Raw genomic sequence first — 19,641 nt, forward strand, 5'->3', positions numbered from 1 at the left:
GCAGGATTAGGATTTGGGAACAGGGAAGATGGAGTGAGTACAGAGACAGGAATATGGTTGAGAGCCAGGCAGGCCTGCCAGGGTAACACACAGCCTGCCCCAGGCCGGGGTAAGGACCACATACCGCCCACACAGCGTCAGTGACACACAGGGTCACTAACAGGTCCACATTCAGTCAGCCCAGGCCCTCCTGGCTTCAGAGACATCTTGAGCCCTCCTGGGGTGGAACTCATGCCCAACCCCGGTCCAGGCTACTCTCTCTGTCTGGTGAGATTGTGTGGCCACAGATCCTGGCTTGGCCCCGGGAATTACCAACTCCAGGGAGGCCAGAGCGGAGGGACGTGGGCGCCCTCAGAGGCGCTTTGATCTGGAAACATTCAGAGACTGGGATGGGCCCCTACACACACACACACACACACACTGACACGTGTCTGCACAGGAGCCAGTGGGCTTGAGTCTCATAAACTTCTTCCACATTCACAATCGCCCACTTCATCCACAGTCCCGTGAGGTGGTTAGAGAAAAGACGGATACCCATGCTACAGACAAGGAAGCTGAGGTCGAGGAAGAAGGTGCTTTGCTCAAAGTCAAAACAGCAATAAAGCCGAGATGCAAACCTAGGGCCCCTACTTCCCAGCCTTGAAACCTTCTCTGTTCACAGCAGCTGGGAGACCCGCGGGCGGTTGAATTCACGCCGCGTTACCCACCCCATAGGGTCGCGCCAAAGCCACGCCTCCGCTAGAGCAGTCCCTGGTGAGACGGGAGAGAGCGGCCACCGCGTGTCTCTTTAATGCGCGCCCCCGGAGGCCCGGCGCGCCCCCGCCACTATAACTGGAGTGCATGGAGCAGGCAGCGTTCAGAGGAAGCAGGGCGGGTGCTGGGCACCCATTGACCGACTTTTCCAAGTGCGATCAGGGCCCATCCGGCCCACGTCCCGCCCCCATGGACTCTCCCGGGTGCGCCCACACTTGAGGACCCGACGCCCGCTGGGTTCCGCGCTGGGTTACAACCCCCGCCGTCAAGTGACCCCCGCGGACTGGGCAGGGTCCCGCACCTCTGCCCGCAGCGCTAGCCGTCGAGCGAGGGCTCCGCCGCCGCCACGCCTCGCGCCCACGCTGCCCGCCCCATGCTGGTGCACACCTACTCCCCCATGGTGAGTAGTCTCGGGTCCGGGGGCGCGGGGACAGCAGTAAGCCTGAGCGCTGGACCTTCCAAATCTCCTCCAACGAAATCTCGGAGGGAGAGGGCCGCAGGGACTCCGCCAGCTACGGGCGGTGAGCGCGGAGACCGCAGTCCCCAGCCCGAGGCTCCTGCGCCCGCGGGTCACTCAGACATAAACCTCTGGTCTGGCCCCGGGAGGCGGGTAGGACTGCAGCTCCGTCCTTGCAAGCTGTCCTGGAGGAGGGTCCTCTAGGGCTGGACTCCTTCCAGCTGCTGGTGGGTCGCCTAACGCGCCCTTCTCCTCCCCCAGGAGCGCCCCGACGGGCTGGGCGCGGCGGCCGCAGGGGCCCGCCTGTCGTCTCTGCCCCCGGCGGCCTACGGGCCCGCGCAGCAGCTCTGCCACACGCCGGCCGCCGCCAACGATTTCCAGCCGCCCTACTTCCCTCCGCCCTACCCGCAGCCGCCACTGCCCTACGGCCAGGCGCCCGACGCCACCACCGCCTTTCCCCACCTGGCCAGCGACCCTTACGGAGGCCTGGCGCCCCTGGCACAGCCGCAGGCGCCACAGGCTGCCTGGGCCGCGCCCCGAGCCGCCGCCCGCGCCCACGATGAGCCGCCGGGCTTGCTGGCGCCGCCAGCCCGTGCACTGGGCCTAGACCCTCGCCGGGACTACGCCGCCGCGGTGCCGCGGCTCCTGCACAGCCTGGCCGACGGCGCGCACAGCCTGGCGGACGCGCCCCTTGGCCTCCCGGGGCTGGCGGCGCCGCCTGGCCTGGAGGACCTGCAGGTGAGGCCGGAACGGTCCGGGATGGGCCAGGACCCACCGCAATGATTTAGGACTCTGGCTGGAGGCAGAATTGCAAATACAGGAACCCGACTTCTCCCAGCCTGCCACTTCTTCCTCATGATTCCGACGACGCGTCCCGGTGGCCTGGGTTAGATGCTGCCGGGTCATTAAGGCGGCCTGGCACTGAGTCTGTGCGCAGTGCCTGGATGGCCGCGACCCTCGGCGGAGTAAATGGAGAAGTGGCTGAGCCACTTCACTCCCTCTTGCCTGGGCCACGTAGGGCACCTGTGCCCCGTCCCGGTCTGCTGGGGAAGCCTGTGCCTGGATCGAAGAGAGGCAGAGGAGTTGCCTAAGGTTCAAAATTCCCTTACGGCACGGGAAGGTACCTGTGGCCCAGATCGGCCGCACAGATGGTGCCGAGCCTTGGAGAATACTGGTCCCACCTGTGGCCGCCCCAGGCGACGAACGGAGTTGCGCGTTGGGAGGAGCAGACAGGACAGGAGCCAGGGACAGCAGGGGCCTGGGAAGCGACAAGACACTAGGTCCATAAGCGCCCTTACCACCGCATCTCCTATTTGCAGGCCATGGATGAGTCGGGCATGAGCCTCCTGGAGCAGTCTGTGATCAAGAAAGGTAAGGACTAGCGTTCATCTGCCAGGACAGAGCCGGGAGAGCTGGTGCAGGCCCTGGGTGACCAGACCCATTTTCTTCCCCCATGGAGCGTGCTTGCGGTGCCTCACGGGGCTCTGTGGCCACCAAGCACTCACTCTTCCTGGCCCAGTAAAGGGACAGTGGAGAATGGGGAACCTTGGGCAGCTGCGCAGGTTGGTAAGTTGGCCCCACAGCCTGCGGCCTGGGGCAAGCCCAGTCCATCAGCGCTCAGCTGGCTTCCAGGGCCAGTCAAGCTGCAGGAGGGCCTGGCCTCTCCCCGACGAAGGGAGGGCGCTCTTGTGGATCTGGAGTTAATTTGCAGAACGAGTTAAACCACTTCCCTGTTTCCTAAGAGGTGAGAATGGGGGTGCTATTCCCAGGACTTTTGTTAAATGATTTCCATATTACAGAGCCTACCAGTTGCTAGCCTGGCAAGTGCTTCCTGCTCCTTCCTTCTCAGCAGGGCCTTGGCGGGTGATTGGGGGTGGCGGTGGGGATCGTGCATTCTCCTGAGCAATATTCTCTCCAAGCAGGAGCCTCTTTCCGCATTTAGGATCAGGGAAGCTCGGGGCTGAGTATCATGTGTGCAGGAGGGTAAGGGCCTGTCTGCTCCTGGGCATCTATGTGAGTTCAGGTCCTGTACGTGTCTGTATATTCCTTTCCTAGGTGTCTTTCTGGTATTTCTTGGTGTATGTGTTTCTGTTGCTGTATGTGAGATGTTTCTATTATATTGGTGTACATTTCTGTGTTTTTGGGTGGGGGGCCTCTACGTGTGGTTCAGGGTTTCTGTTGTGTCCCAAAACTTGATCTTTGGTACTGAGGATCTCTAAGCATGTGAGGGTCACTTTCTGTGTATTTTCCGGGGATGTTTGTGTCTCTGCACTAGTAAAAGCCAGAGATTTGAGACCTGCCCTCGAGTGGATTTTCTGGTTTGAAGACCGAGTTCTGGCCGTGCCAGGAAAAGGTGAGAAAGAGACAGAGAATGACAGAGACAGATTCTGAAGGGTCCAGGTCTTGGACTGGCTTCTTAGATTTGGGGCAGATGCGGGGCAGGAGTCCAAAGTCGCAGACAAGTCCAAGGTGCCTGAGACAGGCACTGACTGCTCCAGTAGGATTTGACCTGAGTTGTTTTTCAAGAGTGAATTCAAGCCCAGGCTCTGTTTGCCCTCCACCTGTTCCCAGCAGAAGCTGGGGGTGGAGGTGGAGGTGGGGTGTGGGAACTGGAATTCCAGGAGGGAGGCTGTGTTACCAGGGGCTGAAAGTTAGCTGGACCTCCTAAAGTGTGTATGGGAAGCTGAGGGGACAGGCCTCCTGGAACTTGGGGGAGGAGGGCTCCAGGTATTTGGGGCTGTGTCACCTGGAGCTGGGGTTTGGGAGGACCTTGGGTAACCGGCTGCCTCAAGTTGGGATGGAGGTGTGAGCTTGGGACCCAGCTCTTTGAGGTAGGAGCTGTGTTGGCTTAGTGGACTTTTTCGAACCCATCGGAAGGAAGAGCTCAGGCTACCAGGAGATATGATCATGGTCATGGCCCCCAGGTCCTGACGCTGCGGAAGGGGCTGAGGGACCTAGGCTCACTGACTCTCGGAGGAGACCAGCCCCCTGTATTATGGGAAGGGGCTTAGGGACCTCTGCCCTGGAGAAGAGTAGGAAGATCGACTGGTGCTCTGAGCACGGTTAACCCCAACCCCCAGACCAGAGCAAGGACGGGAGGACTGGCTGTGAGGAAGGACTGGAATTGCCCCGGAGCTGGTTTCTTTCAAGGGACGCCAGCTTCCCTAAATCCCGGGTCCTGGGCAGTCCCAAGACCACAGCGAGTGTGGCGAGGACTGCCCCGAGGGCTGCGGTGCAGTCTGCAGGGAGGGGTGGTGTGGGGGGGAGGCGGATGTGGTTGCAGGTGCAGCGCAGGATGTTGCAGGGCCAGGCGTGCACACCTGCTGGACCGTAGTGTCAGAGGGTCAGTAGCTGAATGCGGCAGCAGCGAGGTGGGGCGCTGGTGATCCCAGCTGGGTACTGTGCCCTGGACAGCCCACCCTGGACATCTGAGAAGGAAGGGGGCTCCCTGCGGAAAGCTTGGCCTTCTACTGGCCCAGCGGGCCTTGGTGAAGGAGAGAGAGGCAGTGCGGGCGCGTTCAGGCTTTGCAAATGCGGGCGTCCTGCTGGTTCCTGGAGCTCCCGACCTCAGGGTGTGCGTGGTGGGTGAAGGAGCCGAGTCCCGTTGACTAAACAGGTGGACCGGCTGGAGCCCTGCTTGCAAGCGGCAATTTTTGCAGGGGTTCTCCACTGTCACTGCGGGACTCCAGTCAGCCATCAGCTCCTTGGGGGCCGTGAATTAGCGCCCTTCTTAGCCCTCGGGCCCTTCCAACGGCATCGGGATCCCCTGTTGAGTCCTGAAGTCCTCCCGCACTTGCCGGCAGCTGTGGGGGCCCTCATTCCGGCCTGGGGCCCTGGATTTACGGCAAGTCATTCTCGGCTGGCTGAAGCATGCAACTCCTCCAGCCCCTGCCGGCGCTGGCGGAGGGGCGGCTGCATAGAAGGCTGCTGGAGTCCTGCGTGTGAAAGGGAGGCAGCCCTGTCCTAGAAGCGCAACGGCCTTCCTACTGCGGGGTGCCGCTGGGGAGGAGAGCCTGGAAATTCTCCAGGCCCAGACTTTGGTTTAAAATCTTCGCTACTCCAGACACTTGTCCTGGAGGGGAGGGGAGGCGGGCAGGGGAGGCCAAGTGCTCCCCCTCCCTGCCACACCACACACTTCAGGTTGGCAGCGCCTTGCAGCCACGGTGTGGGTTAGAGGGTGGCAGATGGGGCCCAGGCCCACTCGAGGGGAAACCGGGAGCCCTCCATTTTCTGCCCACATTTGTCCCCTCCAGTGTTGCAACCTGTCCTAGGGGCACAGAAAGCAGACGGGACTGGCAAGGAAGACAGACCTGGACAGGAATATTTTCCAGCTGAGAAAGACAGTGAGAGGGCCTGGACAGGTTGACGTGGGAGCTCAGAAGAGGAGCGGTGAGTGCCTGAGGATGGGAGACTTCCTGGAGGAGACATTAGGATGGAGCTCTCCAGGCACCCAATGGTGTTTGTTGAGTGAATGTTGGATGGATGTTGACGTCTGAGTGCATTGGGAGAGGGGGTATAGAAAGGGCCCAGCTGCTTTCACTTGCACTAGGCGCAGCATGTGCAAATGCCCTGTCTGTGGAAAAGCCAGACAGGTTAAAAAGGTTAACAATCTCCACAGGTTTCAGTCACAGCTGGAGGGGAGTGGTTTGGTGACGAGAATGGAGATACTCCTCCTTCCCTCAGAGGAGAGTGGGTTGTCTAGTTGGGGGGGGGGGGAATCCCCCTCTGCTGGACTCCATTGTCCAATCTCGGGGGGTCTCTGGGGAAGACAAGGGCTGATGTAAACAGTCACCCTCTCCTCTGCTCCCCGTGGCTCTAGGGAAGGAAATGGGAGATGGGGAGGGTCTGGGCTTCCAAGTGAATCTCCAGGAAGGGCCAGGTCTAGGGTGAGGTACATACCTCTGAGGCAAGATTTAGATGCGTAATACATTTTAATGCAATATTTTAAAATAATGCAAAAAATCCATAATAAACAAGATGTCGACATTTTACATAAAGATGGCATCTGACCCTGCGCTTGCACATCCCCGCCTCGCTTGCCTCCCAGACAGGACACTGTCTGCCCCGAGAAGAGACGGACAAGCCAGCCAGTGCCCGTGCAGAAAGTTTGGAGGGAGGCTGAGGGCCCTGTGGAGCAGAGGAGCGCAGGGTAGGAGCTGAGCCCTCTGGCAGCTGGTGAGAAGGAAACTTAACCAGCAGGGCCTATTGGAGGAGATAAGGAATCTCAGGTGGGGTGGGAGGAGGCTCACTCTTCCTCCTCTCTGCCTTCCTCCTGCTGTTCCTCTGCCTCAGGCTTTGGCCATCAGTACTCTAAGTGTGGTCTAAGGAACTAGTGCATCAGAATCTGTTGGGGGTACTTGTTAAAAAATGCAGGTTCCCGGGGCACCACCCCACATCTACTGAATGAGAATCCCTGGAACACCCTGGAACTTGGTATTTTTTACCAATTTATTGAAAGAAAATTTACATACCTAAAATGTATCCACTGTAAGACTATATAATTTGATGATTTTTAGTAAGTTTATAATTGTATAATTGTAACCACATTCAGTTTTAGATATTTCCATCACCACCCAAAATTCCTTCTTTCCCATTTGTAGTTAATCCCCATTCCCACCCCAAGCTTCACACAGCCAGTGATCAGCTTTCTGTCTATAAATCTGCATGTTGTAGAAATGTTATGTAATCGGAATATAGAACCACATGGACTTTTGCCTCTAGCTCCTTTTACTTGGCACAATGTTTTGAGGTTCATTGTGTTGTAACATGTATATAAAAGTAGTTCTTTTTTCTAGTTGCTGAGTAACTACTCGATTGAATGGGTGTAACACATTTTGTTTATTCATTCATTAGTTGAGGAACACTTGGTGCTTCCCCTTTTTGGCTGTTATGAACAATGCTGCTATAATCATTCCCGTACATGTCTCTGTGTGGACATATATTTTCATTGCTCTTAGGTAAATTCCTAGGAGGGGAAATGCTGGATTTTATGGTAAGTTTGTGTTTGATTTTTTAATAAAATGCCAAGCTGTTTTTTAAAGTGGCCGTTGTACTTTACATTCCTACTAGCAACGTGCAAGGGTTCTAGTTTCTCCACATCCTCACCTGCCCTCGATATTGTCTATCATTTTTATTACACCCATCCTAGTAGGCTCTCACTACAGGTTCAATTTGCATTTCCTGAATGACTAAAGATGTTGAACGCTTTCGTATGTGCTTATGGGCCGTGCCTACATAATTTCCAGTGAAATGTCTATTCACGTATTTTGACCATTTTCTAATTGGTTTATTTATCTGATTATATGAGTTCTTCATATATTCTAGATGCACATCCTTGGTCAGAGATATGATTTGCTGATATTTCCTTCAAGTGTATGGTTTGTCTTTTAACTTTCTTGATAGTATCTTCTGAGTTGCAAGAATTTATAATTTGATGAGTCCAATTCCTCATTATTTCTTTTGTGGATCATGCTTTTGATATTGCATCTAGAACTCTTTGCCCGACCCCAGGTCGCAGAGGTTTTCCTGCTGTGTTTCCGCTAGAGGGAATTTCCATTTTAGCCAGCTTTCCGGGATGGTCTGTTGCGTACGCCCCAGATTCAGTGATCAGACCAATTTCTACCACCTGTGACTAGAGTGTGTGGGCGTGTGTGAGAGTCTTGTCTGACGGGATGGATAACTGGGGGCTCTGTGTCTGTAGGAGTCTGTAGGAGTGGGAATGGCTTCGGCGTGCGTGACCAAGAACACCGTGAGTAGATCGCTTCAGCCTCAGGAGTCACTGTGGTGTGGGAGACAAACACTGGTATCCCTGCTTTGCGATCTGTGAGAGCTTAACTCCCACCTCTGCGACTGTCCCTGTCCCAGGCTGCCTGCTTCCCTCACCTTCGGTTGGTTCCATCCCTCTTGCCATTTCTGAAGAAAGAGGCTCTGAGGAGAAAGGGAAGGACAAGCAGGGAAAGTGGCAAAGTCTCTCAGTCATTATTTTACACACACACACGTCCATCTGTCATGCACCTACACTCCGCGGCATCTATGTCCCCATGAATCCAAGATCCACTGTGTTTAAATATATCAACAGGAGCGAAAGCTTGCAGATGTCCACGAGCACGCCACATTCGAGAGGGTAGAGACTGGGTCTGTGTGTATAGCTGGGCTGCGGTGCTTGTTGAATGAGGAAGCGGGCACGTGCACAATGTCGCCCTTGTTCTGCCTATGACAGGGAATGTGATTTTGTATACAGCCATTTTTGAGACAGTCGTGCTCACCGTGTCCCCGTTTGCACATGAACAAATGGCCTCATGCAACCTTGGCCTGTCTCCCCTCTCACAGGGTCTGGCTTCAGGGGGCCCCAGGTTTTATCAGAAGTTGGATGAAAGAGGCAGCTGGAGGGCAGAAAGATGTTCTGTTCCTCTGACCGCTCCCTCTGGCTGGGGTCATGGGTGAAAGGAGAGACTTACTTAAATTTTTTGACTTTTTAAAAAGATTTTATTTATTTTTTAGAAAGAAAGGAAAGGAGGGGAAAGAAAGGGAGAGAAACATTGATTGGTTGCCTCTCACATGCCCCCAAATGGGGACCAGGTTTGCAACCCAGACCTGTGCCCTGACTGGGAATCGAACCAGCGACCTCTCCGTTCACAGGCTGACATCCAACCCACTGAGCCACACCAGCCAGGGCTTATTTTTAATTTATCAATTTGTCATTTTATTTTGGAAAGTCAAACTTGAGGTATAGTTAACATACAGAACAGTTTACCCTTTTTAGATGTGCATTTCTATGAATTTTGACAGATGTAAGCTTATGAAGTCACATAACCATTAAAAGAATTAAGACATAGAAGAGTTCCATCACTCTAAAAGTCCCCTCAAGTCTGAGGGACACAGGTGAAGAGGGGACCAGTGCACAGGCCTAGGAGACACGGGTGAGAGGCGGGCAGGGCCCCTATTGCACATCCAACGCCAGAGCGACTGTCCAGTCAGGACATCCTCGCTCTTCGCTCTGGGAGTCGGGAAGGTGAGTGAGGCAGGGCTGAGCCACAGCAGGGTCAGAGCCCCGTCTAATCAAAACTTTGATATTTTGTCATCATAAACTTTTTCATTAATTTTTATTATTTTAAACGTTGCACTAAAATACTCTCTATCTTGATTACTGAGAGTTTTGGTGCCTCCTTAAATTTTGCACCCAAGGCAAGTGCCTCACTCGCCACACCTAGTTTTGGTCCTGTGCAGGGAACAGGGAACAGGGAAAGGGCCTGGGGGTAGGGTGAGCGTGCTGTCCTCTCCATCGCCCAGCTCTCAGCTTCGCCCGCCCATCCCCTTCTATGACCTTTTGGCCCCTCCCTGGTGCCCGAATGGGGACCCAAGGAGGAAGGGCAGTTTTACTATTAGGTGCTAACAAAGGAATGGGGCTCCCTCAGCACCCCTCTTCCAAATCCGGGCTATGGGCCATCATCATTCCTTTTCCCATTGCAAGTTTCAAAGGCCCCCCGCTTCTCTCATTTACTCCACATTCACCGAAGGCCCCTTGTGCCGAGACTCCGCCCTCAGGCACTCCTAGTTGGTGGGAAGGCGGAGCTGGAATGGGACAGGAAGGTTCAGTGTGTAAGTAGAGGGATCGAGGATGAGAGGGAACAGGTGGAGGCCCCAGGAAGCTTTGCACTGGGATGGTGCCCGCACTGAAGTTTGGGAGGGAGGGGCCCTGCTGGTTAAAGTAGAGAAGGGCCCCTGAGACAGTGAGCAGGTGCTTGGGGCTCAAAGCTCTCACGCTGGTGTCCCCACATCCCAGCTGGTGCTTCGCATGGGTTCTATTTGGCCTGTGCTAGATTTTTAGGTGTTTGAATCAGTTGCCAATGTTTAGAAATACAGAAATGCACCTCTCTGGGCTTCGGTTTTCTCATCTGTGAAATGGGAGTAATAAACATAGCCCGCTAGGGGGTTGTTCGGAGCACCCAGTGAGGTTGTCTGTGTGAGCACGTAGCACAGTGAGTGCCCAGTAGCTGCTGGCCCCAGAGCTCCCCACTGATCCCCCACCCAACGCACACGAAAGACCTGCCTTCTCTACCAAGGCTCTCACTTCTTGAAAGAAGATTAGCCCAGGGGAAGTGCATGCCTCAGCTATCCTCCCTTTCCCCTGAAGCAGGGAGGTAGCAGTCAGACTGCAGGAAGAACTTTCTTTTACAGCCAAGGGTATCCCAGTGTGTTTTAGAAAGTCAACTTCTCAGATTCCCTTTCCTGCCCTTTATAGATATTAGCAGATAATTAGCATTTTCGGGGAGGGGTCAATAGGGTGTGTTTCTTTATTCCTGGTCTCCGTAAGCATCCCAGTGTGATTTGGCAGGAAGAGGCCAGGGCTAGAAGCCTAAGGGGCCATAACCTCCCTGTCCCCTTGTTACTTTGGGGGGCCGTGAAGACATGGGGATCACAAGTGGGCAGGGGGGAACTGGGGGCCCCTTGCGATGGTACAGGTGTGGCTGAGCCCTCCACAGTGACCCAGGAATCCTGCCTCTAGCTCAGACTCCACTTCCTCATTTCCAACTCCCTCTCTGGTCGCACATGCCCAAACTCCAAGGGTCTGCTGGAGCTACTGAAGTTTTACCAGGGATCTGGCCTGGCTTAGTGAAGGGAACACAGGTTCAGGAACCAGGCAGCTCTGGATTCAGTTTGCATCACGCATTAATTGGGTGAGTCACATTAACTCAATGTGCCTTTATTTCCTCCTTCGTAGAACCTTCCTCTGAAAGACACTGGGACACTTAGATGTGTCTGAGTGTGTGCACAGCACGCAGCATGGTGCCCACCACAGAGCTGGTGCTCCAACAGAGCGCCCACTCCACAGCTGGCTAGTGTCCTGTTGTTCCTGGCTCAGTGTTGTCTCTCTCTCCCTTGCTCTTGCTTCCGCTCCACAGTCCCCATGCCCTCCAAAGCCAGCAGCCTCTCCACCCTCTCACTGGCCAAAGACAGCCTGGTTGGCGGCATCACGAACCCCAGTGAGGTCTTCTGCTCTGTGCCGGGCCGGCTCTCACTGCTCAGCTCAACATCCAAGTACAAGGTGACAGTGGGGGAGGTCCAGCGGCGACTGTCACCTCCTGAGTGCCTCAACGCCTCACTGCTGGGTGGTGTCCTTCGCAGGTAGGAAGGCCAGCCCGCCACACCCTGCACAGTGCCTGGGCCAAAATTCGTGCTCCTTTCATACGTCCTCATCATATGTCCCCAGGGGATCAGAGAGGGGCCCACCTCACCCCAAGCCACAGGGCCATCTATGGCTCAGTCTCCCTGGGGGGGTTGTGGGGCTCCGAGGGCTGGCCCAGGCCCCCAGCAGCAACCACAGGTCTGTGGCCTTGGGGTGGGGTGTGGAGGAAGAAGCCTGGGCACAGACAAAGGTTAGAGGGCTCTCCCACATTGGGCAGGCTGGGCAAGGCTGGGTCTGGGGAAGAGGGAGTGCCATCTTCACCCCCTCCTCTAGGAAAGGGACCCCCAGGACCCAAAGCCTGTGGAGCATGGGCCTCTCTGGTGTGTGTGTTTTGGGGTCCATAGTTACCTTCTACCTATGTGTCTGTCTCTCTTTGTGCCTGGACAGGGTATCAGTGCTCAAGACTAAGAGTTTTGGCATGTCTGAGGAGTATGTGCACGTGTGTGCATGCATGAGTGTGTGTGTGTGTGTGGTGTAGGGGATGGCCAGGAGGACATGTTTTCATGGGTGTTTCTTGTGTTACTTTTAGTGAGATGGGTTGGCTAGAGTGTGTCCTGCCCTGTGTGAGTGTGGTTGCCTGGGCGTTTGGGGCTAGACAGACATATGTTTAGGTGTTTGTACCTCTGTGTGAGGCTGTGTTTGTGCAGATGTGGGGGCATCTCCTTATTCCTGGTCTCTTTGAGCATCCCCAAGGGGCTTGTGTGAGTCTGCACACATCTGCACATGCGACCATGGGGTCCTGACTTGGTGTGAACATTTGTCTGTGTCCCTGCATGTGCCTGGGTATCTGAGTCTCCATGTCTCTGTGTGTGTCTGTCTGTGTCGGGGGCGGGGTGTATATTCTTGGCCTTCAGTGTGTGGTCACCTGTGTATGTATCTATACGTATCTGCGTGTGTCTGCTTGTCCCCGTGTCTCTCTGCATGAAGTCTGTGTTTCCCTGGGTAGCTGTGTGTGGCCTGGCTGGCAGGCTGAGGTGGGGAAAAGGCCCGTCCTGCCCCACCTTGGGTCCTGCTATTGAGAGGATTAGGGAGCTCCTGGAGCTGGATGCTGAGCGCCTGGTCCCCCGTCTTGGCTACAAAGTCAATGAGGTTAGAAGGAGGTTGAGACCAGGCTGAAGGAGGCCCCAGACTGTCCCCAGGGTCAGAGCCTAGCCTCAGCAGGGGCTGGCGAGGTAGCAAGGTCACTCAGCCTACATGCTTCTCTCTTGTCTTCATAGTGTGTGTGTCTCTCTCTGTGCATGTGAAGGGCCAAGTCCAAGAATGGAGGCCGGTGCCTGCGAGAACGGCTGGAGAAGATTGGGCTCAATTTGCCAGCCGGCCGTCGCAAGGCTGCCAACGTGACCCTGCTGACTTCGCTGGTAGAAGGTGAGTAAGGCCTGAGGGTAGGCGTCAGTGCGAGCACGAGGAGACCTGCATCGTCCAGCGTGACTATGTGTGACTGTCTCTAATGCAGGAGGGTGTGTTCAGTCATGTGTTCATTCTCTGCGTCATGTTTAAGTGCTGTGTGACATGTGTGTGTGTGCATGCACACACATGCACACATAGCAGAGAACATGTGTCTGTGATGTGTGTGCAGTGGGGGGAGTGGCCAGTGTTTAAATGAGGTAAAGGGATGAGGGGGTTAGAGTCCCTTCCCTGGAGGTTGGTACCTAGACTCAGCCATCTCGAGCTCAGGCTCCCATCCTGAACTCAGAGTCCATCCTTGGTGGCCCCAAGGCAGGGCGATGGGGTTGAGGCTGGAGCAGGAAATCAGAGGAAGGTATGTATAGAAGCAAGATGGGTCAGAATAGGCCCTGGCCAGGGGGTCAGAGGTTCAAGGTGGGGCTCTGGGCTCCAAGGTACACCTGGTTGTAGTGACAGCTCACCTGCCTGCCTCTCCTCCCCCCAGGAGAGGCCGTACATCTGGCCAGAGACTTTGGCTACATCTGCGAGACCGAGTTCCCAGCCAAGGCCACTGCCGAGTACCTGTGCCGACAGCACGCCGACCCCGGGGAGCTGCACAGCCGCAAGAGCATGCTGCTGGCTGCCAAGTGAGTGAGGGTGCAGTGCGGGCGCTTCCTGACACCACGCTCAGGCTGTCCTGGGTGCCAGGGGCAGGCACATGTAGGTGAATGCCCAGACACCAAGCATGGGCACAAGTGGCACCACACGCGGCACACCTAGACTAATGCTGTGCACGCTACAGAGCACACACGTGGACAAACATGAACACATGCAGGTTGTACAGATTAGCAAAAATGGTGTCACAGACAGGCTTATATGGTCTGTGCCACACCCCCAAACACTGCCGCATGCCACCACCAGCCCTCGTCCCATTGTGGGGCTGAGGGTCAGTGGTCTGCTCCCTCTGCTTGAGCCTCACCCATCAGTCTTCTGTCCCAGTGACTGCACAACGGCACCAGCGCCCACACAGGCCCCAGGTTGATCACGCCTTGTCCCTACTTCACACTTAGCCCCTCTGCAACTCCCGTTGGTGCCTCCCTCACCACCATCCACATGCCGCCACCTCAGCTCTGGTCTCCCTCCCTCTAGCACCCCACCATTCCCTCAGGCTCCCTGCACAGACGCTGCTCCCCTGCCCGAGAACCTTCAGTGGTCTGCCTTGGTTTTCAAACTGGGTTCTGGGATGATGCTTCAGGGTCAGTTGAATGAACTGGTATTTCGTTAAGATTTTAGTTTTTAGAAAGAATCCCATTGCAAGAAGAGACAGAGCGAGACAGAAAGAGAGAGGAAAAGGAGCAAAAAAAAAAAATTGCAAACCACCAATCCATAGGATAAAGGCCAGACCCTTTTGAGGGCCCCACAATCTAACTCACACAAGCCCCACCCACTCCAACTGACCTCCTTGCTCTCTCCTGCCCTCCCACCCTTGGGCTTGCTCTCCTGATTAGGACACCCATCTAGTGCAATCTTTCACATCGCATCTCCGCCCTCCCCTCTGTGAGTCTTCCTCGACTGCCCTGGGCAGAAGTGGAACCACAGACCCAAGGGACTTTTGTGACTCATGGGACCTTTGAGGCTGTTCATGTGGGAGCTGGAGAAACATATCTAGGGCAAGGCTCCCCTCACTCATTAACCAGCTAACTCATCCAGCACTTCCTGGGTGCCGCTCATGTCCAAGGTGCGGACTGTGTTCCATGGTAATACTAAGGTGAGACCTAAGGGATTCTCCTGCCCGCACCACACACAAGATACAGAAACAAAGAAAAAATGGCCACAAACTAGAGCTGGATTCAAATCCCAGCTTAGCCACTTGGGCAGGTCCTCTAACTACCTGAAACCAGTTTCCGCATCACACGATGGGGATGGTGAGACCAGCGTAGTTTTGCTGTGGGGGTTAAGTGAGACGATGTACTTGGCACAGCATTTGGGCCTCAGTTCATGTTCGAGCCATTATTTCAGTTATTCGAGTCAGATTCTGGATTGTTCCCTAATAATTTTAAAGACAAAGACTGGTATTTGGGGTGGGGGTTGAGGATGGGGACAGGGGGTCAAGGAGTTTCCTGGATAGGGTGGTAGAGCTAGACTTTGAATATGAGCAGCATGCCCACAAGAAGAGAGACCCTAGGGTACTGGCATGTGCTGTTTATTAGCATGTTAAGTGGGAGAAGCCAGTTGATGTCTCTGAACCTTCGTTTCCTTTTCTGTAAAATTGGCATGATCATCATTTACAGACTATTGGCAGGTTCAGTGCCCAGCCCATGGCGAGTCCCTCTCTGGGCTCAGATCTTTGACCTCTAACCTCTGACCTTCTTTCCCTCACCAGGCAGATCTGCAAGGAATTTGCGGACTTGATGGCTCAGGACCGCTCACCACTGGGCAACAGCCGCCCAGCACTCATCCTGGAGCCTGGAGTGCAGAGCTGCCTGACACACTTCAGCCTCATCACCCATGGCTTCGGCGGGCCAGCCATCTGTGCTGCCCTCGCTGCCTTCCAGAACTACCTGCTGGAGTCGCTCAAGGGGCTGGACAAGATGTTTCTAAGCAGTGCGGCCAGTGGGCGTGGTGACACCAAGGCTTCGGAGAAGGATGCCAAGCATCGGAAATAACGGCTTCCCCAGCCCCATCCCTCGGGGGCTCCCTGAAACGTGGTCTTAGCTCCCAGGGTGGGCCTGAAAGCATTAAAAGGTGGGGTTGGAGACAGGCCAGAAAGAGAACATTCATCCAGAAACCCCCAAGTCGGGGGCCTGGGGTGAAAAAGGCGGGGGTGGCCTCTCTGTGGCAGTTCGATGATAAGAGCCCAGTAGTCTGCAATTGTCTGACCCTGGATTGCTGAGAAGTACTTGACCTTGGCACGGGAGAGCCTGGTTCTCGGGGCTGAGCCCTGCCCATTAGGGTGCGTGGGCAGTGGTGGGTGCTGCTAGGGTCCAAGGCTTTGCCGTGTTTTACTGAAGGCAGGAGGGAAACTGTTAATGAACCAGAGGTGCTACTGAGGACTTGGCATCCTTCATTCCAGAATTGCTACCCCCCAAAAAAGGGGTGCTGGCAGGAAAACCCCAGTGGGCTCTCTGGACCCCCCTCCCATCTTAGAAACAAGCAGACAGGAGGGGCCCTGAAGGAGCAAAGAAGACAAAGTGCAAACGGCAGAACTGCCGCACCTCACGGTTCTGGCCCTGTCTGCCCCATTTATGTGTGTGTGTTGTGACCAAATCTGAAAGTTTAAAAATGTCCCGTGCAATTTACTCATCCCAGTGCGAGGCGGACTCCAGTTCCACTGTTTTGTGCTGATGCACCGAGATGCCCAGCTGGATCAGGATGCAGAGGGTGTTTTGGCTCACGAAGGACTACTAGGGGAAGGCGGGGGTCAGGGAGGAGGAAAGATGTGTCAGGGACCCCGAAGTTGCCACTGGGGTTTTGTATTTGCTGTTGTTTCTCTTGACCCTACCGGTCAATGTACCTCCCCAGCTCTCAGAATGCTTTCTCATTCTCTTAATACAATAAAATCTTTTCATTGCACGTGAAGCCCTCCCCAGTCCTTCTTCAGCCCAGGCCGGAATTTGCCTCCCAAGAGGCCCTAGGACTTAGGAAGAGGGGTCGAAGTGGGAAGGGGCCTCTAAGGGGGAATCATAGGAGGGGACTGTGGGCACCTGTGTGAGATGGCGCACAGATGGTGGCTTGTCAGCGTGGCTTTAGTTGTGTGTGTGTGAAGTGACTCCTGGGTCTGTATGCGTATCACTGAGACTTGTGAATGTGTTGGTCATAGGTGGTGGGTCTGTGTGTGTCAGTGTGAATGCTGGTGACTGTGTGTATGTGTTTTAGGCAAAGACTAATCCAGCTCTCTTCTTGCCTTCTTGAGGATTTCAGTCTTCAGGCATCTTCTGCATCATCGGCCTCTCCCTCTCTTACTGAATAATTTACTAAATCAGTCCGCAAAGCACACATGTTCTAGGACCTCTTACCTTACAAAACATAAATCCCTTCCCCATATATTTCCCTTGCAGTAAAGTTTTTGCAAGATTGTTTTGCCCCAAATGGCACTCCCTCACCCCCAATTCACCCTTCAACCCACTTCATTCTGGCTTCTATCCCCACCAGTCTATGAAAATCCACTCAGCAAGGTCCTTGATAACCACAATGTTAAATCCAAAGGCCCTTTTTCTGGACTTAGCAGCATTTGACCCTTTTTTTTTTTTTTTTAAGAGTGAAGGGAAGGGAGAGAGAATAACTGATCAGTTACCTCTCGTACAAGCCCAAACCAAACCTGCAACCCAGGCATGTGCCCTGACTGGGAATTGAACCAGCAACCTTTCGCTTTGCTGGACAACACCCAACCAAATGAGCCACACTGGTCAGGGTAGCATTTGACCTATTTAATCACTTGCTCTTTTCTGAAACTCCTCTGTAGCTTCCAACTTCCCCTGGTTTCCTGATCTCACAGTTTCCAAATTTGGTTCCTTCTCTACTTGGCCTCCAGTGTTGGCCTTCCTTGGGGCCTTCTCCTCGAACTCCAGGTTTGGATGCACAGCTGTCTGCCTGACGTCTCCTCTGGGTTGTCTAACAGGCACCTCAGACTGAGGTCCGAAGTGGACTACTTGACTCAAGTCCTCAAATCGTGACCTTCTCCACACTTGCCTTCTCAGTAAAAAGCATCCCCTTCGACCCAGTTACTCAAGCCAGAAACTGGGGAGTCATATCTGAATCTTTCCCTACACTCTCCATCAGAAACTCGAAGAAACTAGCTTATTATTAGCTTTTCAGTGTGGACAACATTCACTGTTAACCATGTGGCCCTCACCAAGTTCTATTTTAGAGAGGATATGAAAGCTCAGAGCAACGTGCCCCAAGTCACAGTGGAAGTGGGGCTCACACAGATCCCTGATCTGCCACCATCCTTTCAGTTCCACTGAACCCCAAGGCCCCCTGCAGAGGCTCACAGGCCTGAGCCCAGTGAGGCCAAGTGGGTCTTCCCAGCCTGTCAAGCCCCAAGGCTCTGCCCCTCCAGTATAAGGTCAAGGTCGTGCAGAAGCAACAATACCGTGTGGAGACCCTGAGTGGCATAAGAAACTTCTAATGAAGTCTCAGCATTTGGTTCTTTCCAGTGAGGGTTTTGTTTTGGTTTTTTTTTAATCCCCATAGCAAAATAGCATTTTATCCTCTGACTAGGTTTAGTCCTAAAGAAATGTAGATGATGACTAAAGAAAGTGTGTATGGATGGTTTTACATGGCTTCCTTTTTTGCAAAGCAAGTAGCTGTGAATTAAATGGGGAGTATTTAGAATGGGGAAGGATCGTGATTTTTGGAGTTTATACTCACTTAAAGACAAGACTTTCCTGTTTTCTTTTAAAGGGTCATAGTGCTTCAGAAGGAGCAAGATAAGGGCAGCCATTGAACACCACACCTCCCTCAAACCTCACGAAGGTGAGGCCAAGAGACCGGCCCTTACCCTCCCATCACATACAGGACATGAGCGAGCTGCAGACATCTAGAGAGGGTCCCTAGATGTCTACCCTTCTCCTTTTGGGGCGCAGCTGCTCTTCAAAGGGTATAGACAAGGAGACAGACAGCGAAAGGACTCTGGGCTTTAGGCATTAGCCAGGATTCGGCATTAACCAGGCAGAGCAGGCTCAGCCACTGTTGCTCAGCTGGCAACACAGCCGAAGCTATTTCAGTGCCCTCTTCCACCTCACTCAGAAGTTCCTTGTCAGCCTCCCCAGCCTATTCCCTCTCACCCCCAGGCTGGGAGGAATAAATTGCTCGCTGTGTATTAATAACCTGAAAGCAGATGGGAACCAACTGAAAGACTATTCTGTTTGGCCAAGAGTGTTAAGAGAATCAGTATGCTCCCAGTGTTTTTCAAACTCTGGGCAATCGATTTAGGTCATAGCTGGCATTAAACAAATAAAATTTGGTAGAAGAAAACAGATTACCAAATACCAGTGCACTGTATCACGACGCAATCACACATACGTACATTTCTAGAAGGAAGTTCCATGAAACAACGCTTACCCTTCTTACAGTAGGTATACAGGTGTGAAGTCATGCTTGCTGAGGCCATAGAAATTCAGCTGGATCGAGTTTTGTAAGGTGGCGAAGAGGGGAAAAATGAGGGGGTTGGTTGGGAGAGGACTATGAAATGCTTAGCATGTCAAACCAAAGAATTGGGCTTTATTCTATCAGCGAGGGAAACATCAGAAAGTTTTAAGTGAGGAGTTTTAAGGACAATCAAACTTGAGTACAGAGAAAGAACAAGAAAAGAAAGATACTAAAAGCAGAGAAATTAGGAGGCTATTAAAATAGTCCAAGAAATGACGGGAGATAAATCGGGATAATGGGAATGAAGATTTTTTATTAAAAGGGATTTAGGAAGTTAAACTGCCGGAACGTGGTAACTATGTGAAGGCAGGAGAAAAAGCAGCATCGAAAATGCCTAGAGAAATGCAGCGTGGTGCCCTGGACCGCATCCTAGAACAACAGAAAAAGGACATTCGTGGGAAAGCTAGCGAAGTCTGAATAAAAGCTAGAGTTTAATTCCAATGTACCAATCAATGTTGGCTTCTATTTTGACAAATGTACTGCGGCTATGTAAAATGTTAACATAAGGGGAAACCGAGTGAAGGGTATAAGGAAACTCTATTTAATCTTTGCAATGTTTCTGTAAAACCAAATTTACTCCAAAACAAGTTTATTAAAAATAAATGATGCCTAGGTTTCTGGCTTGGGCTCGTGGGAGCCAAGTGGCCCTGCTTCTCTAAGACAGAATGCTGTAGGAGAGGTGTGGAGGGGGGCAGATGAAATGCTCAGCTTC

At 53.6% G+C, this 19,641-nt stretch overlaps 1 protein-coding gene across 1 annotated transcript; it reads left to right on the forward strand.

Moving 5' to 3' along the window:
* The first annotated feature begins 1,126 nt into the window (after positions 1-1,126).
* On the forward strand, positions 1,127-15,445 carry TFAP2E (transcription factor AP-2 epsilon). The gene is made up of 7 exons (XM_024554842.2): positions 1,127-1,153; positions 1,472-1,948; positions 2,530-2,581; positions 11,113-11,335; positions 12,643-12,761; positions 13,285-13,426; positions 15,163-15,445. Exons 1-7 carry the CDS (start codon positions 1,127-1,129, stop codon positions 15,443-15,445), a joined length of 1,323 nt encoding a protein of 440 aa, XP_024410610.2.
* The last annotated feature ends 4,196 nt before the right edge of the window (positions 15,446-19,641 follow it).

Source organism: Desmodus rotundus, chromosome 3, assembly GCF_022682495.2.
Source record: "Desmodus rotundus isolate HL8 chromosome 3, HLdesRot8A.1, whole genome shotgun sequence".
Classification (NCBI taxonomy): domain Eukaryota; kingdom Metazoa; phylum Chordata; class Mammalia; order Chiroptera; family Phyllostomidae; genus Desmodus; species Desmodus rotundus.

Excerpts from the sequence above, each read along its gene's own strand:
- TFAP2E (XM_024554842.2), top strand. The coding sequence starts at position 1,127 with ATGCTGGTGCACACCTACTCCCCCATG. Across the intron at positions 1,949-2,529 it reads CTGGCCTGGAGGACCTGCAG|GCCATGGATGAGTCGGGCAT; the intron begins GTGAGGCCGGAA and ends TCCTATTTGCAG. Across the intron at positions 12,762-13,284 it reads GCTGACTTCGCTGGTAGAAG|GAGAGGCCGTACATCTGGCC; the intron begins GTGAGTAAGGCC and ends TCCTCCCCCCAG.